General features: G+C 52.5%; 1 protein-coding gene across 14 annotated transcripts in view; it reads right to left on the reverse strand.

Moving 5' to 3' along the window:
- Nucleotides 1-26,412, reverse strand: part of MYT1L (myelin transcription factor 1 like) — a 261,507-nt gene that overhangs the window by 67,628 nt on the left and 167,467 nt on the right. For 12 of the 14 annotated variants that reach the window (XM_045578831.1, XM_045578833.1, XM_045578832.1 and 9 more), the window contains exons 4-6: nucleotides 14,497-14,551; nucleotides 14,299-14,332; nucleotides 13,987-14,049 (exon numbers count right to left, since the gene is read on the reverse strand). In XM_045578831.1, the coding sequence (XP_045434787.1) occupies nucleotides 13,987-14,049; nucleotides 14,299-14,332; nucleotides 14,497-14,551 (152 nt within the window). Of the gene's footprint in view, nucleotides 1-13,986; nucleotides 14,050-14,298; nucleotides 14,333-14,496; nucleotides 14,552-21,651; nucleotides 21,810-26,412 lie in introns of all 14 variants that reach the window. The other 2 variants (XM_036430284.2, XM_045578834.1) reach the window with 1 other exon arrangement.

Here is a 26,412-nt window from a genome sequence, read left to right on the forward strand (position 1 = left end):
CTTACAGCATGTAAGACCAGGAAAACCAGAGAAAACATGCTAGTGTACAAGGCATTTCTCATGTGGAATGAACAGCGCTTGGAGGTTTCTTTATGTGACTTGTATGTGTTTTGGGGAGCACCTGAGTTCACAACCTCAGGAGACTGTGCAGCCCGGAAACACTGGCTCCTGGCAGCCTGCCGCTCACCTGCGACGCTGAATTACCACCCGACCACCAGGCACGTCTAGGTCCCGCCAATCGCGGGTGCAGGAGTGAGCCCTTGTTCAGTGTGCCCGCTCTGTGCCTGTCACAGTGACGAGTCAGGTCTCACAGCGAGTCCGCACTTGTGCTCTCCCAGGGTCTGCCACGGCTCGGCGGGCCATGAGGGCTGTGGTCACCTCTCCATGGCTTGTCTCCGTCTTCTCAGCTCGTCAGCACCTTGTCAGATGCGTCTCTTCTGCTGCAGCCCAGGGTGGTTCGCTAGCACGGGCACCAGGCCCTCTTCACCCTGATCACCAGGCGCTGGGGAAGGGGGCATCGCTGACTGTGCTCTTCAGTGATGCTATTCAGTGCCCTTCTTCCGCGGGGCCGTGGGGTCCTTCTTTAGTGGCACGAATCCAGCTCTGTGTGGGGAGTTCGGTTGTAGTCTTTCCTCACCCACAGACACTGCTTCCCCTACATATCAAGATGGCCACATGCTGCTCAGACCTCGCATGGTGGGCTGCCAAGCCAAGGGTCGGGCACAAGCATGAAGACTCCCCTGTATTTCACCTGCGCTTGGTTAATCACTGGGTTCAATGCTCAGCTGCTTGGAAGTAGCTGGTCTCCAACTTCAGAGCCTCTACCGCCCACAGGCTCTGATGCTCAGGCTCCTCTGTGTCTGTCAAGTAAATTGTAAATCAAGCTGCACACACCTGTGTGTCCCTCTCAGATCCACTCCCACTGACTGCCAGTGCCTGGTCCTACTTCCAAGTGACAACCACACCCAAGGCCACAAGACAGGCTCCACTGTGTGTGTCCAACAGCACGTGGCTCAGGAATCTGCTCAGATCTGCACGCTTCCTGGGCTCTGTGACCAGGGGTCAGAACGCATCAAAACAAAGCCTTGGGAGACAATTTGGGAGCATGTGTGGGGAGCGCGGACCCACCGAAACCCGTGCTCTGTGAACATCATGTCTGCCGGTGAGGGGCAGTGACTGAGGCGAGCGCTGCCCGTGAGAAGAGGGGGTGCTGCCCCATCCACCTGCAGGGCTGTGCACGCCACATCCATCCTTCATGGGGTTGCCCACTCCCGTCTCTGCACCTACACTTCCAAGTCCACTCTTGACTGCACTGGCTGATCTCAAATTCTGCTTTCTCCCTAAAGTCATTCCTGCTCAGCCTACAATTCAGGGTCCTCTACCTTTAAGAACTCTGTACCTTTCTCCAAGGAAGATATAAAAATGGACAATAAATGTATGAAAAACAATGTTTTTAAAGGTGCCCACAACCCTGACAACAAACAAAACAAAACCCTGTACCATTTAGCTACTGAGCATCAGTTTTGCAAAGCATCTTACATTGCTGACCTTTTCACATGCTCCCTTGACCTCAATGACTGTTCCCTCCTTGTCCCTGGGAACTGCCATAGAAGGAACACTCGAAATCCCCACATCCCACATCTGGGAGGAATGTTCAGACCACTCTGGCTGATTGGTTTGTTTGTTAATCCTCACCCGAGGATATTTTTCCACTCATTTTTTTTTTTTAAGGGAGAGTGGAAGAGAGAGGGAAAGAGAGGAACATCTATGTGAGAGAAACACATTGATTAGTTGCCTTCTGCACATACCCGACCGAAGCCCAGGCTGGGGAGGAGCCTGCAACTGAGATACATGCCCTTGACCGGAATCGGACTCAGACTCTTCAGTCCGCAGGCTGACACTCCATTCATTGAGCCACACCAATGAGGCTGGCTGATATTTCTGACCCTTTGGCATGGGCCTGCCTGTCTTAGGTTTGGTTCAATCAGCATCTGGCTTTCAACTAAGTGTGTGCTGTCTCCTTTCTGACCACAAACATCCACTATCTACCACTGCCACACAAGAATGCTGAGCAGGTTATGATAGAACCACCCAACAATCTACGTCTTGGCAGGAAGACTGGCAGTTAAACGGCTATAAAATACAACCTTTCTATGCCAGCTGCAAACCTCGATGGCTCGCAGGCTACCGAGTGGTCGTGCATCTGAGAGCTAGCTGCAGGGAGCAGGATCAGATCACGTTCCAGAACAACAGGACCTGCGCAGAGAGGAGCCTTGGGAGCCACCCGGAAAATGAAGGCACGAAGGTTGAGAGACTAAGCGACACCCACGAGGCCAGCACTGGTCTACACTTCCCACCCACAGCAAGTGCCTCTGTGCCAAGCGACAACAGCGTAGAAACAAACACAGCCAGGAAACCGCTTCCACTGAGGACTTAGCTGTGCCCTCATTCCGACAGTCCTTGGTCTGAAGCATCTTACTCCTGTCAGCTTAAAGGGACACGTCCCGAGAGAAGTGGTGGAAACACCCTGCTGGTCACACTGACAACAGCATCAGTTTCCACTTCAATTTCTGAATATTTGCGAGCTGACCACCCTCTCCCTCAGAGAGGTGCCAGGCCACTTTTCACAGCACAGAGCAGACTCTCTGCTCTGTAGTTAACCCAGACAGAGTATTCCATGCTTGAGGCAGCAGCTATGACTTCATCACCAGCAAGAGATTGTTCCCCTTTATAGCGGCAGCAGGTATTTAGTACTGCAGTAACACTTAAGACTATAGCAACACCCAGTATTGCAGCAACTGCTTCATACTGCAGTAACAACACTGCAGCAACACTTAATACTGCCGTAATTAATTTTTACACTAGCAACACCTAATACTCTAGTAACAACACTGCAGCAACACTTAGTACTGTAGTAACAACACTGCAATAAACACAATACTGTGGTAACAACACTGCAACATTAATACTGCAGTAATAACACTGAAGCAATGCTCACTACGGTAGTAACGTTTAATGCTATATGCAGTAATGCTTAATATATTGTAGCAGTAATACCATAAAGCTTCTGAAGTTACACCAGTATTACTATTCTGAATTATAATAATTAAGAAGGAAGAACTGAGAAGCAAGCTATATAAGAATTTGTGATTCTACCAGTTACATCTTGGCCCTGGGAGTTTATTTATACATAAGAAAACGCATAAAAACAAAGTGGTGAAAATTCCCTCCTCTTTCTCAAATACGATGACACTCCTCTTCTTCAGATGCTCTAGGACAAGGTACTTTGTCTGTCTGTGGTTGGTAAACAATTATTCAATTGTTAAATATTTAAAATGGTGGTAGCTGAAGGTTGGGATGTTTACACAATTAGCGTGCAAATGGAAGGGATGCATGAATATTCCAACTCAAAGAAATGTGACCATATACGAATATATGATGGGTGTGTACCATTTTAACGTGTTTTTTAAATTGATTTTAGAGAGCGAGGAAGGGAGAGAGGGAGAGAAACACGGTTTATAACATGGAGACGTTTGTAAAAGCCTAACTGATTCCCAACAGTGAGAGAAGGGGTGTGTAAATGACAATATCGTCACTGGATGGACGTCAGCTATGAAAATATTTAATGACATCAGAAAAGAACCATGCTATAATGTTAAGTAAAAATGTAAGCAAATACAAATTTATATCCATAATATGAGACAAGTTAAGAAGTAGCAAAAGTGAATAAAGATCAAAGAAAAACATGGAGCAGTGGTTACTGACGCTTCGGGCAAATGCCAGGATGCTCACGGTGGGCACGGCGACACACACACTAATAAAAAGCTGCCCTTTCCTACTATTATTTCTTTTTATAATTTCCAGTCCTTATCTAAGAAAATGAGAATTTATCCATCTTGAATCTTAAGTCACCTTTGCACCCATACAGTATTTCTTTTAGCTTTTCTTGCTAATAAAATATCCTGGGAGAATTAGTAAAAAAAATATGTAAAGCAAATTTTTTATTTGTTCATTTTCTGAAGTGTTTAACAAACTGAAGAGCCGAGGATCCTCTTCCCTTTCCCTGATGAACGGCAGGCCAGCAGCCACATGCCTCGAGTCTGGCCAGGAGCGGCCCAGGGCCAGAGACAGGGACTAAACACAGTAATGCCAGTCCCAGTGGGAGGGGCTCTGAGTCCCTGCCCCAATCCTCTGCCTACACCACCTTTGTTAGAAATCAATCAGGCTAATGTAAGAAGCTCGGTGACAGGAACCAGGCTCGCCCCAGGGAAAGTTCAATTCATTAGCACTCAGTGTGGGAGGCCTTATTGTGATAATCTGATCAGCATCCAGGCGGCTGGAGAAGGGGGCCTGGGCGAGGGGTGCGTGCCTGGGAGTGGGAAGCTGCGATGACTGACAACACAGTCCAGGGGCCCTGGTGTGCGAGCGGGTCTGTGCCCCTCGCGGGTACTGCTGACGAGGTTGCTGTCACTGTGGCAGAGATCGCGAGAGAGCAGAGAGGAGGAGCCAAAAGCTTCCGAAGTCCTAGTCCAGTGACCAGCCTATCACTATGTTCACATATGGTCAGTCTGATAAAGCTGGCCAAACTGAGCTGCTGTCTTCTCTGAGTGACCCGACCCCTTGTCTGCATCCCACACCCTCCGCCTCCATTGTAGGGTGCAGTCTCTCAGACCCAGTACCAAGTAGCTTCTCCATCATTTACTCACCGACCTGCCTGTGAAAAGAGCACAAGCTACAGACGGGACCTGGCTCCTGGACCAGCGGCCCCCAGGTGGCAGTCTCTGCCTCCCTGCCCTCACAGCTCTCACTTTCTGCTGGGTGGGAAGGTTGGACTGGGCAGCGCTCAGGATGGATAAACGGATGGTGCTGCCCATGCCTTCCCTCCCAGTCCTGTCTGGCTCTCAGGTCGGCTCCAGGGGCTCCAGGCAGTCCAATCAGAAGCACAGCAAGCCATCGGATTGGCTGAGGGGCGAACAGGTGATCTGAGCTCATCGCTGATCATAATGCTTTTTTCATGAACAGGATTTCTTCCAAGATGCTCTCTCCTCCCTAGAGTTTTGGGAAATGTGCCCCTTGCACACGGAGCTCGTCTCTGGCAGTGTCAGATGCAGTGTGAAGTGGGGTGTCAGATGCAGTGTGAGGTGGGGGCGTCAGATGCAGTGTGTGGTGGGGGTGTCAGATGCAGTGTGAGGTGGGGTGTCAGATGCAGTGTGAGGTGGTGTTCACAGACCACAGAGTGGCTACTACGCTACAGGGGGTGGACCTTTAAAAGCACTGAATTAGACAGGTGAGCTCCACGCTTCCCTGAACAGGAGAGGAAGCCTGTGTTCCTCTTAAGGACCATCGGAGGCCAGGCGGTCCTCTCCGTGACGTCCGGGTTTCCTCTAGTGGAGCTGCTCTGCCTAGGTCACCTGTGTGCTCCTGGCCGTGGGCTCCATTCAGCTCAGGACACACTCTGGGCAGGGCCTGGCGGGGACTGAGCAGTCCAGAGCCTTTGGACCTCACCAGTGTGTGACCTGTGCCCACGATGGCTCTGGGGATCCCAATGTGGGCCAGGACTGACCCTGCCCCACCAGCTGCTCTTCCTTTCCCCAGACAGAGTGCCCTGCAGTGCTCCTCAGCATGTCCTTGTCAGCTTCATAAATCTCGTGTGAACAGGTTGCCAGGCTCTGCCCACACCTTCTCATTCAGCAGGTCTTGGCTGGGCCCAGAATTCGCCCTTCTAGAAAGTTCTAGGTGACGTTGGAGAACCCCTGCCTTCAGGGAAGCTGACCAGCCTCTAGCTCCAGGCTCGGGCTCAAGCCCAGGATGATCATGTCCAAGGGTCAGGTGGCTCTGCAACCTCGCAGGCCTGGCGGGAGTGCGGGAGCTCCAAGGACAGTGTTGATGGCTTCTCAAAGCTCCTCGCTCCTCTGAGAGCATCTAGATGTTGGGGGGCAGCAGTCAGGCCAGTCTCTGCCAGGAGGAGGTGAGCCCACAGAGGCAGGGGACTGCCAGAAGGGCCCATGGCCGAGCAGAGCCCTGGTGCGGATGCCCCGCGCCCGCGCCTCGGAGACCACGCTGCGTGGTTTCATCCCGTCGGAGGCAGGTTTCATTGGTCACAGCTGGAAACATCTAATTTACACGGACACCTTTTCAGATGAAAACGTGACGACAGTGTTTCCTTTCCAACTCTACTAACAGCAAGAAGAGCAGTGGAGTTGGGTCCCCTCCAGTGCGGGGTCTGATGTGGCAGGCCAGAGGATCTGCTTTCCCAGGACCATGCGACCACTCCTTCTCAGCCTGAGTGTGTGGGGTAAGGACCACGCGCATGCCCTGTGACACGGAGCGAAGGACCGGCCTGCAGGGCTGGTCACCACGCAGGTCCTGACTTAGTTGCTGGGGCGCAAGCCTGAACAGACTCCGGGTGGTGGGGCAGGCTAGCACTTCCAGTCCCGTCCACCCTCCCCATGCTCCTCAGAGGACGGAGCCCGCAGACCCACCCAGCAGCCACTGGCCCAGAGCCTGCCTTCTGTCTGTGGGAGTAAGAACCAGACCAGCAGAGATCCATACTAGAGGGAGGGCGGCTCGGTCAGGGCCAGCGGCTGTGGATGCCTGGTGGCTGCTGTGCAGTCGCCCGGGGGCCCACTCCTCTGACCCCTCACGGCTGCCTCAGGACCCCTCTCCCCACATCACACCTGAGCAGTGGCTGCCGTGTTCCTGCCAGAATCCCAGCACAGATGGCACAAGTCACAAATGCACTGTGCGTTTTCTTGGCGGTGAAACCCCAGACAATAGCTGTACGTACATCAACCAGTGCTGAGCATTCTCTGAGCATTTAAAAGGCATTTTTACACATCAGCTATCTGAAATACTTATGTTCCTTCTCTTTCAATGTGGCCTTACTTGAAAAACATGTTTAATTTTATCAAACGTTAAGAATATTTCCTGAAATACATTATATGTTTTGTTTTGCAGTTTTAAATGTCTTGACTCGGTCACACTCTATTCTAAAGTGCCTGACAGCCTGGCTGGCATGGCTTAGTGGATGAGCGTCAGCCTTTGAACCAGGAAGTTACGCTTGAAAGTTTAATATAATTTTCAATTGTGTCAGGGCGCATATTCAGGTTATGGGCTCATTCCCCACTAGGGGGCATGCAGGAGCTGCCAATCAATGATTCCCTCTCATCATTGATGTTCCTATCTTTCTCTCTCCCTCTCCCTTCCTCTCTGAACACAACAGAAACATATTTTGAAAAAATAAAAATGTCCAGAGACATGTCCATGTGCACACACACACCAGCAGCAGGCAACTGTTTTCTCCGGGTGACGGCCAGGAAACTCTTCTTTAAACAGAGGATTTATTGTGACAATAAAGGTCACCTGCGACCGCAGCCCAAAAAGCCTGGGCCCGAGGGTGGTGTGTCCACACACATGATGAAGAACAAGGTTTCAGAACAATGACACGTCCGGGAACCCCACTTCCTACAATTAAGTCCCTGAATCTCGAAATCGGTGCTCTACGTGCAGCTGTGCCAACTACCAAATTAATGTTAAAATATGTGCACCTCCTTCTGATTTATCGCACCGGGACAAACAGCGAAGGACGGCGCCGTAAGTGTATGGATGGGGAGGGCATGCACAATGCTGTCTCGTAAAGAAGGAAGGATATTCTTTTGGATTCACCAAGTGCCGCTCAGATAGACTGGCTGGTGGCTGTGTGCACAGAATTTTCCATAAACATCCCACAGCGCGCCTGTTGTGCAGCAGCCATACATTAATTAGGGCGTCAGCAGACACTGTGCTGAGTTTCGTGCACACAAGTGAATCTTCATTTTTCACATGCAGAGCCTTACTAATTAAAATCAGCTCTGCAATTAAATGTGGAAAATTGTGTTAAACTTTCAAGCGTGATTAGGAAAAATGCAATTATTTTCAGGACATTTTATTTCAATGCAAATGAAATTTCTACCAATGTGACCTGGCAAGTGGGAAACACAGGGATTCTGATTTCCCTGCTTCCTCGCCGCTCTCCCCCTCTCTGGGTTGCAGATGCCCCTCTCCATTGCATGCTGCAGCGCTCCCCTCCCCCGCCAGCGCCTGGCTCTGCTCCAAGGCTCTCAGTGAGCGAGGGCTCTCTGTCAGGCATGAATAATGCAGCCCTGGCCGCTGGCAGAATCCCAATGAGGCGTGCCCACATCAGGAAGCAGGCCCTCCGCCTCCGCTCCAGAGCAGGTCCTGTGAAGACAGGCAATTATTCACCCGCGGCGGCCGCCACGGCAATCACGCTGGTGGGTGTGAAGGTATAGGAAATGGAAAATCTGAATAAGGTATATGCACAATAAGCCAGAGAATCCAATACTTTTCTAATCAAAAAGGAAGCTACCATTTGGAGCTTTTTATTTTAAAGTTTCATGATCAATTGATTTGGCTCTGAATTTCTTTAACTGGGAGGATTTAAAATAACAGCAATGCCCATCACCCAGTTTCCGGGGGCTTGTCCTGTGTGCCAGACTCTAAAGCTAAATTTTGGGTCAAATATTTCATCAGGATTCTATTCTCAACACACAAACAAGTTTAAAAAATTGCAATAAAGTGTAAATGAAAGTGAAATCTACTGAATTTCAGAAATAAATCCAGAGGGTCCCACACAGATGTGAAGAACAAGGCCATGTGGGGCCTTTCTGTCTGTCCTTCTCTCATTGGCTTGTACAAGTCACTACTCAGGAAGAAGTCAGTCCAGCTAGTTTAAAATATTTCAGTATGTGAATAATTATTATGAGAAATGCTGAAGTGCAAATTCCTCTCCATTGTTTAATAGTAACCTATAATAGATTAATAGTAACCTATAATAGATAATACATTTTGATTATTCCAGTTTCTAATTTTATTAGGAAAATTAAAACCCAAGAACAATAAGCTTCTCTGGCTGGTGTGGCTCAGTTGGGTGAGCATTGTCCTGTGTACCGAAAGGCTGCTGGTTTGATTCCTGGTCAGGGCACATACACAGGTTGTGGATTCAATCCGTGGTAGGATATGTGCAGGGGACAATGGGTCAATGTTTCTCGCTTTCTCTCCCTCTCCCTTCCTCTCTCTCGAAATCAATAAAAATCCTATATAATAAAGATGTAATATGCAAATGGTTGTACGCTGTGAAGCATAACGACTGGATCACAGATCAGCAGGAGGGTGGGGCAGTGAGCTACAAGTGGGCAGCGGAGAGCCACAGGAGGGGGCAGGGCAGCAAGCTGTCAGGGGGGGTGGGGGAGGGGGACTATAGGAGGGCGGGGCAGCAGGAAGAGAGCTACTGGAGGGTGGCAGCAAGCTACCGGAGAGCTACTGGCACACGCATTCGTGCGCAGGGCTACTGGTAAAATATAAATAAAAAAAGGATTGTCCGATAAAAAAGAACAATGAGCTGTTACTTTGGTGACAAGTTTAGTTTCCACAGACAGTCTCCTTTCTCAGCGTCAAGGTGCACTTTGTTTTCAACACCAGCAGTGCCTTCCTTCACCATGGCAGGTGTGTGTGTATGTGTGTGTGTTACTAGACACTGTGAGTCTAAGGCACTGAATTTCAGACTCAGTCTATGTTCCCAAACAGCCCGGACAGAAACACTCTGACCTTCACGTGGGGGCTGGCACCGTAGCACCTCTGCCTATACTCTGGATCAACAGCCAAGTGTTTTCACCAGGAACTTGAACTGAACCAAAACAATGGCAGATCAAGCGTGACTGTGACTTCTCTTCACCATGCCTTCCTCCTTACAGAGTCAGGCTCTGGTTCGGGTGTGACCAGAAAACACTAGGCCTCAGGTCCCTGTGACCCCTCAGCACAGGCCCTGGGTCTGAGCCGTGCTCAGTCTGGGCAGCGCCTCGGGCGGGTCTCCACGTTCACTGTGCTGGAGCCTCCTGCCGACACATCCCCAGAGGTGCTTCCAAGCCTTCCCTCACCTCTGCCCCACCCACCCAGACCACAGAGTGGCACAGGGAACCAGCTTGCTTGTCAGCCACAGTGTCCTAAGTGCTCGCCGCTGGTCTGCTCGCACACTGGGGCCGGGACCCAGGCAGGAGAGTGAAGGGGCCCGGGAAGCTTGCTTCCCGAATATGAGCCTCTACTAACTAAGCTCGCTGAGAAGGACTGAGTTGGCGTGTTTTTGCAGAGGAAGCTGTGAAGGGACTGCCACCAGAGGCACATGGTGGCTGCAGCACCTATGGGCAGGCCGGACGAAGGAAAAGCCAGGGAACCTCAGCAGGGGTATGACTTCCGGCCCAGTGCCAAAGCCGGTTCTGTCATGCACATGCACGGATGACAGAGGCACAGGGAGGGACAAGGAGATGCCTGTGGGAGACACAGGGATGTTTCTGGAGATAAGTGTCTGGATGTGGTTAGCTGCATGGGAGGACTGAGCTGACTTCCTACTTCTGGGTCCCTGCTGGCCATGGCTGGGAGTCACACACTCTCATCTCCCGGCCAGAGAAGTCTCTCTGAGGAGCAGTGTGCACTCATTTCTATGTGGGGGACCCCCCCCCCCCATCTTTCTCATTTCTGCCTTGGCCGCCAAGGGACTTGAACTAAATGCTATGCTACATGAAAACCCCAGATATAGTCTGGTTTCCAGTAAAATTATTTCAATTTCCCTAATGTTCTTCCTTACTTCCTCTCTTTAACTTTAAAAATTATATATTTTTATTGATTTCAGCGAGGGAGAGAGAGATAGGAACATCAATAATGAGAGAGCCATTGATCCCCCACTGGGGATTGAACCTACAACCCAGCATATACCCTGACTGGGAATCATACTGCAACTTCCTGGTTCATGGGTCGACGCTCAACCACTGAGCCACATGGGCTGGGCTCTCTCTCACTTTTAACTGACAGTTATATGTGTGTTTATCAGCTACCTTAAACTAGCCATGAACTGTTAACACACGAATTCATGATAGATTGGTCAAGGACACAATTTTTTAGTAGGCAAGACCATCCAGAAAATAAGTATTAGAACCTTAATTCCAATCCCCCTTGTTAACCAGGATCTGACATGTTAGAGCCCCTTTCCCAAGATACGTTCCCTTTCACAGGGTGTCTGGAGGCAGGGCCCGTTTCTTATAAGCCCACAGCCCCCGGCCTCCGCTGAAGACGAGCGAGTGAGCGAGCCATGAAGGCCAGCAGCTGCCACGGAGGCCACAGTGCAGCGATGCAGTGACCAGCCATCAGGGCCACCCGGGTGTCCTACAAGCAAGAGTGTGCCCTGAGCCTGCAGTGAACATCTGATTTCCTTAGCCATGTCCTTACGAGAGGAAGGAAGGTCAGGGTTAAATGTATGGTGATGGAATGGGAATTGATTCCTTTGAGCACACCATGCAATATACAGATGATGGGAGATAGAACTGTACACCTGAAACTTACATAATCTATTAACCAACACTGACCAATAAGTTCAATAAAGTGGAACACAGAAAGAGAACTGGTAGATATTTTATCACTTTGTATCCAATTTCCTTAAAAATTGCTTTTTGATATTATTAATTCCACATGCCTGCCTCAAATTATTTTTTGCATGTTCAAGTAAATAAAAACTTCAACATACAAAAATAACACCTTTTTCCTGGGTTATGAACTAGTGTGATATAGGAATAAAATAAAATTGTGGCCCTAGCAGAAATGCATTCATTCAAAAACAAAGGTGTGGGTGATCTCAGCAGAGCCCACGGAGGCTGCCTTCTGGGCCATCTGGAGAGGCCGCTGCCCACATCGCAGCAGAGGTCAAGGTCATGCCTGTGGGGGGTGCAGGTGTTCATGTGCCTCGTGACTGTGGGAAGAGGACCTTTCACGGAAGGAAGTCTTTTACAGCCAGAACGAAACACAGCCAGGGACAGCAGAACTCCCACAATGGGTTGGGCAACGGTCCGAGGATGCTGATGCATCTTACCTAAGAAGGGGCACCTTTCCAGGTTAAGAACCAAATGTCGTCCCTCAGCTACACATCCTGGTAACACGTAGACATCAACAAGTAAGAGAGGAAGACTCCTGGATGCCTCAAGGAGGTTCCCCAGAAGGAAATTCATCGGTGACTAGGTTCAGGGAAGTGATTAGTCTCACATGACAAGGTCTGCACCTCCCTCACGTTAACACTGGGGGAAAGGAGCCCATGACGTTAAATAAGTGGGTGGGAGGCGGGGGAAGGGGCACCTGTGTCTGCACTGGTAGTAGCCTCCACCCTCCCCTGCCTTACATTCCTAATTAACTATTCCCATTGAAAAGCAGAGATTATAACAATTACAAACAACATAACATTAAAAAATTAAGGTAAAAAGCTCTGTTGACACATCCCCCAATGTGGATGTTTCTGTGCACCCTCCCACAATCCCATCTGCCTCGCTCCTCCTGCGTGGCTCCGGGTGCTCTGTGCCCACGTCAGCATCTGTGTACAGCCACCCTCAAATCACACCAGCCCAGGCTAGGCCTCCTTCAGGAAAGGGTCTGGGAGGCAGGTGCGCACATGCCCGGGGACACAGCGGCAGCTGACAGAGTGGATTTGGTAGGGACAGAGTGTCTCACACAATTCTTAGGAAACATCATGATTTTTCCTGTAAAAGGGTGATTATGGAATATCTAGCTGACACTTAATTAAAACTCCTTGTTATTTAATCATTTTGTTAATAGTCTGATCAAGTTTAACTAGTGACTAATCAAGAGAAGATGAGGGGAAAATGAGATTTTACTCATGGCTTGCTAACCTGTTTCCCAATGAAAATACAGGTGGTTTTTTTCTAAGACTTTTAGATTAGATTTATATAAATATTCCTGCATACATAGAACAAGTTCTTTAACTATTTAAATCACATAGTTCAATAATTTACTTTCATATAGTAATAATAATATAATAAATCAATTTTAATATTTTAAATCACAAAATTTCCTTAAAAAGAGGCCTTGCTATTTTTTTGGTGCATGCACAACACAAGTCTGACAACCCTCCACCCTGGGTGCTCATTAAAAACTCCCAGCCTCCTTACATGCTCTCTGGGAATTTGGGGAGTAATTTCCCACTAATTTTACTAGAGGACATTCAAAACAATTGCTTGATTTCATCTGTAAGTTCATATCCAGATGGAAGGACATACATGTAGAAGTGAGAGAGGCTGCCCTGCTGCCCAGGGCATGCCAGCTTGGGCGTCTGGGCTGTGACCTGTGCCCTGGTTTCTGATGGACTGTCAGGTGGGGTGACCGGATTTGTGAAAATCAGCTGAAAGTGGTTGCATCCTGTGCACACCTCACTCATCGCAACGGAAACCCCACAGGAAGGGGAAGGGGCACTGCCGCAGTGTCCCAGAGAAGAACGTCCTCCTGGACACGTGAGCTGGAGACCGCCCTCCCCGACCACCCACACCTCAGGGGTGCGGACAGGATTCTGCTGTGATGCATCCGTAGCAGCTATGACCTAGCCACCCTGAGATGCTCCCCACCCTCCTCTCTGACACACCTGAGCCCCGGGATTGATGAGGACAACATAACCCTTTCACCCCCAGACTCTGCTGGGGCAGCCAGCTTGTTCCCTCCCGGCACCGCCACTCAGCTGCCCGGGCACTGGGTGGGCTCATGTCTGAGGACAAACGGTTCAGTATGGAAGCCACGTGCTGCAGAACAACCTGAAGGCCATACTCTGACTCACCGCCTGTGATTTATGTCCTGCAGCTCCTGGCAGGAGAAGGGGAAGGAGGGACCTACTCAGTGACACAGGAGGGTGTGAGTGCTGTCCCAGCTCATGGCGAAGGAGCTTCAGACTGGTCTTAATCTGTGTTGCCTTACGAATGATCATAAAATTTGTCCCTCAAATAGTCGGAATGGCTCACGCTTTGAGAGCTTGGACACAAGACCAATGACAGGGTTCGTGTCCGAGGGAAGGCACAGCACTCATTGCTCTCCCACCAGCTGCCACCACTGTCACAGCAGCCAGTCCCCAAGGCATGTGGGACGTACAACGTGAAAGAACGCAGGCCTTACCTTCTGTGTCTTGCATATTTGCCACTAACATGACCGCTGCCATCACAGCCGGGCGTGGGACAGCTGCAACGAGAAAGAATTAATTACACGATGCCCCATGCCACAGGCAGTTAGACCAAGAGTGTCCATGATGGACAGACGAAGGCTACGCAGATGGACAGAGAAGCACCAACCTGGATGGGGCGAGGGATGCTTTTCATCAGCAAGGCTCAGGGGAGGCCACTGCACCAGGGCAGGGCTGTGAGGAGGCCCAGGAAAATGTCTGGGCTCTGCACTCTGCTATGGGGACCCACTTACACACAGAACACTGACCTGAACAGCTCCTGGATGGCTGGCTCCACGGGAACTGCAGAAGGGAAACAGATAACAGTGCATCATGTACCACAGCACCCGCTTCCACACAACATTCCCCAGGGGTGGCCGGCAGCGGTCACAATGCACCAAGCAGCAGCTGCTGCCGCAGGAAGGTGACCCGAGGGGCCTCCAGGGAGCCAGGGAGCGTGGACGTACCTCGAACCCCTTTGGACCGCGTGCGATGCCGCTTCTCCTCGGCGTCCACCTCCATCTGGGGAGAGAGCAGCAGGTGGTCAGCGTCCTTCCCCACACGCTGAGGTCGCAGGGTACGCTGTGCCCTGGCCTTTCAGGGACAGTGTGCAGGGAGCCTCTCCGGGGGAAGCACCGGGCCATGCAAAGGCGTAAGAAATATGGGCCAGCCTTGACCTTGCATGTACACGGATGCTTAGTCGGAGGCCCTGCCTATGAGGAGCCTCGAGCCAGCCTGCATCCTCTCCTTTAAAGGACGGAGGAGGACACATCTGGTGACTCTGAGAGGAGCTTCGTACCAAGCATGTTCACTGGAGTTGTCGTCTGCCCAGCAGGGGGTGTCACTGGACCACGACGGGCCTTGGTGACCCACTATCCCTAGCCCCTGTGGTGCTGCTGCTACGCACACTGACCTAACTCATCAGGATGCTCTTCAGGGACACAGGTCTTCGCTCGTGGCAACCCGCACATCTCACACTTTGCTTCATGCACTGCCTTGTAGGACCCTCAACAGCTCTGTAAGGAAGGCACTGCCTCGCCTCCTGGAGAGCTGACTTGCCCAGGAGCACCTGATGGAAGTGTGCAGGCCTGTCTCCACACGTCTCCTTAAGAAGGGAACGTACTGCTGGATGGGTAAGTGCTAGGGTTTTGTGCACCAGATATTACCACTGTGCGTAACTATACACGGCAAACTGCCCATGGGGTGGGGCTGGTAGGTGAGGGGGTGTTTCCTAGTGCACCCAGCAGGCTACCAAGGACAGACGCAAAGAGGAGACACAGGCCGAAACCGGTTTGGCTCAATGGATAGAGCGACAGTCTTAGGACTGAAAGGTCCCAGGTTCGATTCCGGTCAAGGGCGTGTACATTGGTTGCGGGCACATCCCCGGTGCGGGGTGTGCAGGAGACAGCTGGTCGATGTTTATAGCTCTCTATCCCTCACCCTTCCTCTCTGTAAAAAAATCAATTTAAAAAATATATATATAAAGAGGAGACGCAGGTCCTCTGACCACAGGAGCAGAGCTGCCCTGCCCAGGGGCCAGAGCTGCCACAAGATGCCACCTTCTCCACTGTGTGCCGAGTACGGCATCGGGCAATAAAAAATGGGTGTAATAAACACGGAAGCTGTCGATGGGCTTACTAGCCGTTCCTGGGAGATGGAAGTGTTCCGATAGAAGACTGAGATTCGATACAACAAGCATTTCGGGAGAGGAGGAGCCAGGGTGAGGTGTGGAAGGAAGTGGGAAGGGAGGCCGCACCTGAGCCTACGTCTCACCCTGGACAGAGCTTGGATGGGTGAGTGAGTGAGGGAGGCCAGTGGCAGGCTGAGGAGGCGGCAGGTTGAGGAGATGGGAGGGGCAGATGAGTGCTGAGAAGAGGGCTGAGGGAGCAGAGGGGCAGGGCGAGGGCTGGGGCCAGAGGGAGGGGCACAGTCAATCCAGCAGTTACCCAGCTGCTGTCCTCTACTGAGCAGGTGGGGGGGGGGGCACCTCACAAGCACATTTTAGAAAGAAATGCAGGCGGCGAGAGCACGGAGGGCACAGGAGAGCCGAGAGGAGGCGAGTCCCCAGCCTGTGTTGGGGAAGAGCGAGGCCAGGAGGAGGATGGGGTTGAGGAAAGGAGAATGTATATGAGGCAGTGCCTGTGGCTCCTCCTGTCCTTCGTTTCTGAGCTCATGCGGTGCCTGGGGCCCTGGACGCATGCGTGCCATGGACACGCAGGATGTCAACAGCACCTCGGCAGCTTGAATGCTAACCTTCTGGTCTACACACAGAACTCCCACGCCTGGTGCAATGCCAGCCAAGCCTAACACCTTGTGCAGAGCACAGCATGGGGTGGGAATGCAGAGGGCTGCTGCTGTGACCTGGGGGAGTGGCCCCTCCACCCCTGCCTTCCCTTTCCATCCCTCCCTTCCCCTCCATCCACACTGCCCTCTCCATGCCCACCTGCCGTTTTGAAAAGAAGGCCTATTTCCCACTGGTGACTGTAAGAAGCACCAGCTGACCTGCCTGGCTCTGAGGCCAGAGCTGCAGGACTGGTCTGCGAGGTCAGGATGGCCCAGCGGCCGTGGTATCTGAGCCTATCTCGGTGACTGACATTAGAAAACCCACCTTAACGTGCCACTTGTGCATTCACCCCTTCCAGGCCAGGTTTATTTCTATAGGACAGGTTTCCATGGGAATCTATATGATTTCAATATAAGCTACCAGAATAACCTGAAAAGAGGGCAAGCGAGTTACTTTGTAAAATGTAAACTTTGCACGTGGACTCAGGACTTATTTCATGACTTTCATTTTCCCTCTGTCTTTCTCCCCAATAAAATGCGCACCTCCTTGTCCAGCGGTGCGGTTCCGTGACTGAGGGCTGGCCTAAGAACCAGGAGGTCACGGTTTGGCTCCCAGTCAGGACACATGCCCAGATTACAGGCTCGATCCCTAGTAGGGGGCGAGCAGGGGGCAGCCCATCAGTGGTTGTTTCATTGATGTTTCCCCCTCTCTTCCTTCTTCCTCTCTGAAATCAATTAAAATGTAATTTTAAAAACGTGACTTCCTCAGGTTGAGCCTATCGAAGCGCACACATTCGGGCTGGCTCCTTCAGACCCGGAGGCTGTGCTCTGACCTTGCTCTGACCCCGGAGCTCTCAGGCCAGCAGTGACCAGGGCGGAGCTGTCCTTGGGCTCTGAGGACAGCAGGAGCCTCTGACTTGCGTCCTGCACACTGCGAACACTCTCCTTCTGGCAGGAACAGGGCAGGGGGCACAGTGGGGTCACAGTCCCCTGGGGGACCTCTGGGACCTGTCAGAGCCTGAGCCCGCCCTCCCGCAGCCAGTCCTTCATTATTCAGGAAGCAACAGCATCTGTCAATTAGCCATGCCTGCCTTTCCCCTCCGAGGCTCAGCCTTTGGTCCCTCACAGCTCATTAGCACCCTGACCAGCAGACTGCAGAGGCAGAGCTGACACCCTTGGCCCAGTGGGGGGCCTGGAGGGATGGGGGAGCGAGTGACAGAGGAACCCAAGCAGCTCCTGGCAAAATGCAGTGCGCAGACTGCTGCACACAGCTTCCTGCACCTCCATGCTGGTAGACGACTGTCTCCTAGGCAACCGGGACCCGGCCAGCTCTCAGAACAGGAAAACCGGCCAGTAAAGGTTAGGAAGACTCAGGAACTCCGCACAAGTCGGCCTTGAAAAGTGCTTAGAAAATGACTGTAACCAGATTCTCCAAAATATGACCCTTTTCTGTTTCTGTGAAATTAACGTAGCACAAACATGTTAGGGTGCAGGGTTTCTCTCTCTAGCCATGAAGAGAAAGCATGGCCTCGTTATTAGGGCCGTGAAGTGAGGAGGGGTTAGCAGGTGTAGTTCATGGCTGCCCCTTTGTAATGTCCAATCTCAGTTCTCCAACCTCCCAGGGTGGAGTAAGGAAAAACTAGGCCAAGACAGGAGCAAAGCTGTGGTGTGTGCTGCTTCCTTCTCACTGAGGAGGGCAGCAGTGACACAGCCTCAGGGAGAGACCGCCTCACCCCGGCCAGAGCTGTGTGGTGAGGAGCAGGAGAGGCAGGAGCAACTGAAACGGGGAAACAAAAATTCTGGGGGAGAAAGACAGGCAGATGCAGTGATGCACAGCTCCACCTGAGACTGGGCCAAGCCCACGCTGAGAGGCGGCCACACGTCCCTCCACAGCTGCTCCCTTTCCCCTTCTCGCTGGCTCACGCTGTGCTCTCACCTGGCCTCGACCCGCTTGACCTCTGCTGACCTCCATGCACTGTCATTCTCTCCTCCAACAGCGTGCGCACCCCCACCTCTTGGGCACTCTGCACTGCCGGATGCCACTTCTAAACCTGCTCAGAGGCCCCGGTGACCCCAAAGTCTATCACTCCCACCCCCGCCAGGTCCTCGCAGCTCTGCCACTCCCTGACTCCGGCTCCTCAGTTCTGCCCCAGCCAGCACACTCAGGAAGCCCCCCGGCTCCACAGGCGGGCGGGGGCTAGTGTCCAACACTAACCGCTCCTTTAACCTGCGAGTCCCGTTTCTGGTGGCTCCCGAGGATGCCCTCACTTCCTGTTCATTACACACGCGTGGCATCCCCTCCCCTCAGGCCGCAGCGCCGCAAGCCATCCCACCTCCCGGCTGCCGCTGCTCTGCCTCCACGGCTCTCCGCCTTCTGTACGTCCGCTCCCATGTGTGTCCCGAGTCATGGGCAGAGTCTCCCTCCACGCTGTCACCTGTGAGGAGAGCCTGCAGCCTCCCGCATCGGCCCAGCACTTCTCAGCGTTCAGCCCTCCAGTCCGCACCTCCAAGGCTTGTCTCGGTTCCTCTATCTAATCCTCCCTCCCATTCTGGGTCCTGCAGTAGTCTTTCCTTCCCTCCCTCTCACACCCCAAGCTCACACCAGACCTATCAGGACTGAGTCACTGTCTCTGGGTGCTTGTCCCTCACTATGTTGCTTCCTTGTCTAGACACTGCACTTACTGCGTGACTTATCCATCATGGAGAATCAGGACAGTTCCCTGCCTTTCCTTCCAGAAGCCCCACAGGGACAGCAGTGTGTGTATGTATGTGTGTGTGTGTGTGTGTGTGTGCGCACACAGGGACACAGGGATTGCAGCCTTGTGTGTGTGTGGGGGGGGGGGGTGCATACAGGGACAGCAACCGTGTGTGTATGGGGGGCAAGAGGGTACACCCAGGGACACAGGGTCTGCAGCCGTGCAGGGGCAGAAGGGCAGTCACAACCCCTCCCTTCCTGCAGGCCATCCCCTGTCCCGAGGGCAGCGGCCCTCTGTGCCTGGGACGCAGTGGACACGGGAGCCGCTCGCCCTGAGGAGGACACCCCGACAGAAGCAGCCCACTACACGCACTCTCTTCCGAAGCTGCCGCTCTTCCTGTGCCCGAACCACAGCTCCCCAGGTGCATGCCTGCGGTTAGCTCCTTTTCTGAATGGACATGTCACATTCCCCAGAACGCACACACTGCAACTTAGTGAACCATTCCTGTGGACTCCCTTACTAATGGATTTTTAGGTTATTTTATTTCATATATTTGCTTTATTCCACTATACAAAGGTGCGATAAATACCACACATCACACATATTTCCATAATATGGTTTTTAAAATGATGCTGTCACTACTGTTAGACGTGTAAAGATGCCTGCATTGTTAGTAACGTATGACTCTGTCCACTAGCCATGTGCCATCACCAACAGGTCCCACAGTGCTTACCTCTGGGAGTGCCCCTCCCCCATCACTGCTGCATTGCTCTGCCTGAGCATGAAGTGGGTTAAACGTATTTCTTTGTGGCCTCTTGCATTTCCTCTGCTGTAAAGTTATTATTTCCTCCCTTTGCTTATTTCTTCTTAAAAGTCCACATCAATCTGAAATAGCTCTTTGTATATTAAGGTGTTAATCTAACCCCCTTGCCCATCTTATCTGTTGCATGTATTTTCTGCTAGCCTTCTTTTTTACTTTGCTGTGGTAATTCTCCCCGAATATAACTCAACAATGTAGGTCAGTCAGCAGCAGTGATGACCTCTGCAGGTGCACCCTGGGCTGGCTGCTCTGCCCACCCAGAGCTGTGTGCTCCCCACCAGCCCTCAGCCAGGCGGCTCCTATAACTGGCAGCTGCCTCTGCCTAACCTGCCACCCCTCAGGGGGACGTGACAATAGAGACCACATGAGTGTGAGGAGGGAATTGCCCTGAATGAGTGGCACCTGCTTCTCCTCATCCTGGGCAGGCAGGTCTCTGAGATGCTTCTGAGTGGTCTGTGTTAGCATTTCCACCCTAACTGAGATTTTGATCAAGTATTAGTAAAAAAATAAATTAAATAAATAATAAAATAAAATAAAAATAAGTCAAATATTCAAGTATATTTTGACAGAAAAATATTAATAGAACTGGACATTTATATAAATATTTAAATTATCCTTGTGATTGTCTAGTTCAGTGGTTGGCAAACTGGCTCGCGAGCCACATGCAGCTCGTTGGCCCCTTGAGTTTTTAGCAAAGGCCAGTTTAGGAGTACCCTAATTAAGTTAATAACAATGTATCTACCTATTATAGTTTAAGTTTAAAAAATTTGGCTCTCAAAAGAAATTTCAATCGTTGTACTGTTGATATTTGGCTCTCTTGACTAATGAGTTTGCCGACCACTGGTCTAGTTCATTTTTTAAATTCAGTATTTTAAAATATGTTTAAGGGGCAGACAATACTAAAAGAATAAAGAAGAGAAAGACTGTAGGAGCTTATGTCTGTAAGTGATAGCATGTATAATCTGTGGGCTATGTTTATGGCCACTGGAGACAAAATACAATGTCCACAGAGGAGGGGCTCCCTGAAGGGTCGGAAGAGACCCCGAAGGTCAGCGTGGACCAGAAGGCAGAGGAGCGAGTGCCCGAAGGCAGCGGCAGGGGGAGGAAGGAGCATGAGGTGGACCACAGGGTTTTGAAGGGGACACCGGATGCAACATGGCCTCCCTGGGAGTGGTCAAGCGTACAGGTGACATGGTCTAGCTGGGGCCCACCCACCAGACGGTGGGATGTGAGGCTGAGGCTGAATGACGCTCACACCCCCCCCCACCCCCCCCACCCCCCCGCCCACTGTGTCTGAATCTGGGGCCATGGATGAGATCAAAGGGGAAACTTTGGAGAAGTTTCTGGAGAAAGGCAGGATGAGACACACCTCCACAGACTCTGCAGTGGACAGGCCACGAGGAAATTGCTGCCCAGGACTGGCCCCAAAGGGGCAGAGACAGGTAAGAGCTTGAGGGGGAAAGAAAGCAAGCTGCTCTCTCTTCCTTTTAGATGCAGGACAGGTGGATGCCCGTCACAGGGAGAGGTGGCAGAATGAAAGAGAAGGGCAGGGGAGGACCACGGGGGAAGGCCCAGCCGAGAAGAGGAGAGGCGGCGGCACTGAGATAAGAGGGAAGACGGTGGGAGGGGGAGGGTGCAGAGGTCAGGGGCGGCAGCTGTGGTTGTAAGGAAGCAGCCTGACAGAGGTGGTCCAGACCAAATGTGAACCTGTGTCAGGACCTGTGAGCACCGCAGCCCCTCTATGCACAGGGCACACAGGCTCGCTGTGCAGACAGCTGTGCCTCCAGGTGGGGCTGCACACCTGGTGCAGGGACCTGCTTTACCTTGCAGGCAGTCTTCTCTCCTAGGAATGGAGGCAGCGTGCCTCTGTGGGCAGGACACGGGCCCAGGGTCAGCGTTCTCTCTAAGCTCTTATCCTGGTCCTCGCCAGCTTGGGACTATGGCGAAGTCACTTGATTTCTCTGTGCCTTGATTTCTCCATCTGCAAAACATGAACAACAATGCACAGCACCAATGACTGCACCAGCACACTAGGAAGCAGTGTGAATAGAGCATGTTCTTTGCAATGGTCAGCAGGGAAACTCAGCTTCCTCCGGGGTCAAATGTCTTCTTTCCTACCTATGGACAGAGGTTCCCCTGCAGAATTCTTCTCCTGCACTTGGAGCTACTCTCTCGGCTCTGAGAAAGCATCTCCCTGGGCCTTGCTCAGTTGTCCTGTCTGGGACCAGCCCTGTCTGGGAAGGCTTGCTCCTGACAGCTAAGTCAGTCTGAGAGAGGTTCTGCTCTACCTGAGAACATTCTAGAACTCCTGGTTCTGGAGCCCAGTGGCCCTCCAGGCATCCTTCCATGGCTGTCCTTCCTAGGTCTGGGATGGCAGCAGCCTAAACACAGCATGGCAGCACAGATCCTGCCTAGAACAACGCATGTCATCCTATGTAGCCTGTGATCTGTCTGAGGACCACAGGGGCTGGTCTCATGTAGTTGGTAAAGCTAAAAGTTAAAGTTTAAGAACATTCTTTTCTTATCCACTGTCATTAATCCATCAACAACACTTTCTAATTTTATGGATGCAGAAACTGACACTAAGAGAGGCTGAAAGATTTGCTCAAAGCTCCCCAGGTAGTCAGGGGGAGCACTGTGATGGAAATCTTGCTCTCTTGTTGGCAAACCTAGGACTCCTCCCAATGTCAAGTCCAGGAAGGAGACCAAGGCCAGGATTGGAGTCCTGTGATCCTGGATGGCCTGGGGTGGGACACAGAGTCCTTCCTCCTGACACCTTCCATGGGCTCATTCCCTCCGTGTGCCTGCTCCTGTGACTCAGGGATGAAACCTCCCCCGTGGCTCTAACCCACAGCCATGTCAGGAGCGCAGGTCAGTGCACCCGAGTGTGCAATGCTCAGAGATGACGCATGGAGGAACGCACGTGACGCTGCACGCAACCAGCAGCACACACTAAGACAAGCATCAATTCCCCTCGTAACCTCTCTTTCGGACAACAGGCACCGGGACAGTGGAGGGACATGAGAAACAGCACCAGGACCCTCTTCCTCGGAGTGCAGCAGCCTCCCTGCTCCTGGGAGCCAGGCCCGCAGGAACGGAGCATCCCTGGGGCTGTCACTCCATACCAGGCTGCGTAACTAACAAGACTATCACACATCTGGATAGACATTGGGGTTGCTTCCTGTTTTCTCCTAAACAAACTGCCTTGTGGACATTCCTGCCGGCATCTCCTCCAGCAAAGGCACTCAGATTTCTCACCTTTAAACCTGAGCAGACCTGGGCGAGCTGTCCCTCAGCGTGAGCTGGCGTATCTGTTTGGTGGCAGGTGCATGTTGGACGGTCCCCAAGTCTGATCACCTTTGCCACCATTTCTCTTTCTTCTTCTGTGAGGGACTGACTGTGCCCGCTGCCTTTTGGACACAGGTTGATATTTAATCTGGATATTTACTCTGTTCATGTACTCGGCCCACCTCTGGCCTTTACCTCTGGAGACAAGTCCTGCTGCCCGAGGTGAGACTCGGAAGCGTGCAGGTGTGCTCCGTCTGCTCTCCTGTGCCACCCCCGAGAAGCCTGTCCTCGAGAGGGACAGGCACTGCTCATCACAAAGGCTCTCCTCGGCGTGACCGTCTCCCTCGGACTAGGCTCCACGTTCAAGGGCCAGGGGAGCCCTGTTGGGACTTGGACCAGCTCTGGGACCAGCACAGTCCCGTGAAGAGGGACAAAGGCGGGAGCGCCTGCAAGGACCTGGCCAGGGGTGCGCCGGCAGCACAGGGGCTGCTTCGGATCAGGGACACGCCTTTTTTGAGGGCGTTGCCTGGATTCTGGCCTTAGGACCAGACAGATGGCCGAGGGAGACGCAGACTGAGAATGCACACGGGCGCGGCCAGGGAGAGGAAGTTTAAGTAAAGGACAGAAAAGCAGGCACGCCATCACAGGCTGCTGGTGCACAGAACGGGTTTCGGTGCCATGTGAGTGCGGCGAGGGGTCTCAGAGGGTTTCAAGTCCAAGTCTGGTGAAAGCGATACAATTCCTGTTCAGCTGGCTGCTTGAGCCTGGGCTTGGTGTTCCACCGGGAACCAGGAGGGTCTGGCGGGGACGAATGGGGCTCTTCTCCCCACCCCAGGAGGAGCACCTGCCACTGGAGCCCGCCGCCAGCTTCAGCTCAGCATGGGGACAACTTCTCGTGTACGTTTCCGTGCCCTTTATTTCACCAGACAGCTTTTCTTTGTCAGATTCAGAATCCCATACTACTCATTTTAAACAGCTCTTAAGTAAAACACACACAAATCCAACCAGGTAACAGGTGGCAGGACCAGTGCTGACATTTCCTCCTGTCCGTCTGTCAGACCTTCTCCGGGGTCAGCATGCTGTATGATGTTGATACGTAAGGTCAGTCCGTCCTTATTTATCCTCCAAAAGGATCATTTTTCAGCCTGCAAGCTGACACGGTCAAATTGGTCAAGTGCGATAGAAGATGGATCTTCCACCCGTGTGTGACCAACAGTGACAGGGGCGTTTGTCTCAAACACCACCGCTGAGAAGGGGCCATGTCCTTCACGGGCGGGTCGTCCCCACCCTGGGAGCCACCAGCTTCGCGACCTCCGCGGAGGAGCCCCTGCCTGGGGCAGCAGTGCCGCCACATGCCTGAAACGCCGCGCTTCCCAAACCTGAAGGTAGCCCTGCTGTCTCATATGTTGAAGGACCCTGAATGTGACTGAAACCAGGTCACTGCCGCTAAGATAGGTTACGACGTGGTCACACAGACTAGGAGGGCTTTCTAAAGGGGGTTTGGACAGACACACCGGCAGGGCGAGCACGCCGTGACCAGGGCAGGAAGAGCACGATGCTTCTACAGGCTCAGGCCGCCACCGGCACGGGACACCAGAGGCCTGAGCATCAGAGCAGACGCTCCCTCCACTCAGGAGGAACCAGCCAGGGAACCCTGGGCTCTGACATGGATGCCACCCTCCAGGCTGGGAGACATTGACCCTCCTCTGTCCGCAGCCTGAGCAAGTGCACCATCTCTGGGTCTCCTCACCCCTGGGAGGCGCCGCCTACGCCAGTCTGTGGGTGAGGCTCCGGGGAAGGAGCGTCTTGGCACCACCTGTGACCCTTTTCTCTTCATTCTTGGCTCTTACTTCAAAGCCACTGACAACAACCTCCACTGGAGGTTTTCATTTGGATGGAGGGGAAGGTCAAGGGTCACAGCCACAGCCTAGCTTGAGGCCTGGCCCTCTGTCTTCGGCCAGCCTTGCAGGCTGAGGGGCATCTTAGGCACATCTGCAATTGTCCTTTTCCGTTCAGATGGCACTGGTAGACGCTCCAGCTGTCTCTGGAAAACGGGGCGTCAGAGGAGCAGGAAATCTTCCCACGTTCTCTTGGGTCCCAGGCGGAGCCTCCCCTGACCTGAGGAGAAGTAGGATGGCTAGAGCTGGATCTGAAACAAGACGCATCAGCCAGGAGTCCTGTGTTTGACCGCTGTAAGGAGTCCTCGAGTGTCAGAAAGAAGGATGGAGAACACAGGAATGGAGCTAAGCCAAGGTCATAGGTTAGAATGAAAACAGGAAGTGAGTGGGCAGTTTTAACCTGTGGGAGGGAGAGGTGCAGCTCAGCTGGCTGGGAGCAGGGAGGGACCCTGCAGGCGAGCACAGGGCTCCGGGGCTGAGGCAGGAGGGGGACGCCCTCCCATGGCTGGGCTGGGCATCTGTGGAGGCGCCAAGCCCGGGACAGGAGCCGCCTGCCTCCCTGCACAGCCTGATCTGAGGGGGCTGAGGGTGGCCCTCTTGCTGTGGGAAGGGCAGGCCACCAAGGGCTGCTTAGACTGGCCTGTGCACGGTCCATTCTGGGAGACCTGTCTGTGCTGACTCCCCCAGAATCTGTGTGAACCCTCCTGTCCGCAGCAGTTCTGACAGGGTGAGCCTCTCCCACGGGGTGGTGGTGGTGGTGGGGGGGGGTTGGGGGGGGGGCTCTGCTGCTCCATGCCCTCGGCCCTGCGGTGCTCACTTTGCACACAGTCGGAGGACAAGGTGACAGGAGGAACCTGAAAGGCCGCACCCGCTCTCGCAGGCCCGGTCCTGGGCAGTCGGCTCCGACACAGCGGTGCCTGAGCCTGTCAATCAGCCTGGAGCGAGGGCACTCCTTCCAGGGGAACCCTTCCTTCAGGGGAGGCCTCAGGCAGTGAAAGGCTAACGTGAGGCACTGCCTAAAGTCCCTTTGAAACTGGCTAATTTTTAAGTCCCTCAATTAAAACAGAATTTAGGGGCAAAATTTTCCTGGCTGGCTGCTTTCCTTACCCCTGGAAAGTATGGACTCCTCTGAGAAGGCACTTTACATTGCTTCAAAATACTCCCTCTCAACAAATGCCAGTTTTAGTACCGTATTTTCTGGCGTATAAGACAGCCCCCTAATTTTACAGTTAAAACAGGGTTAGGCCTATATTCGCTGTATAAGACTACCCCCCACTTCCGAGGCAACACCAGTTCTTTTTTTAATAGACCGCCTCTCTGACTCTGGCCAATCCAAGCAGGCTTTTTTTTTTTTTTTTTTTTTTTTTTTTTTTTTTAATATATTTTATTTATTTTGTA

The sequence above is a fragment of the Pipistrellus kuhlii genome, unplaced genomic scaffold (genome assembly GCF_014108245.1).
Source record: "Pipistrellus kuhlii isolate mPipKuh1 unplaced genomic scaffold, mPipKuh1.p scaffold_m20_p_106, whole genome shotgun sequence".
Lineage (NCBI taxonomy): Eukaryota > Metazoa > Chordata > Mammalia > Chiroptera > Vespertilionidae > Pipistrellus > Pipistrellus kuhlii.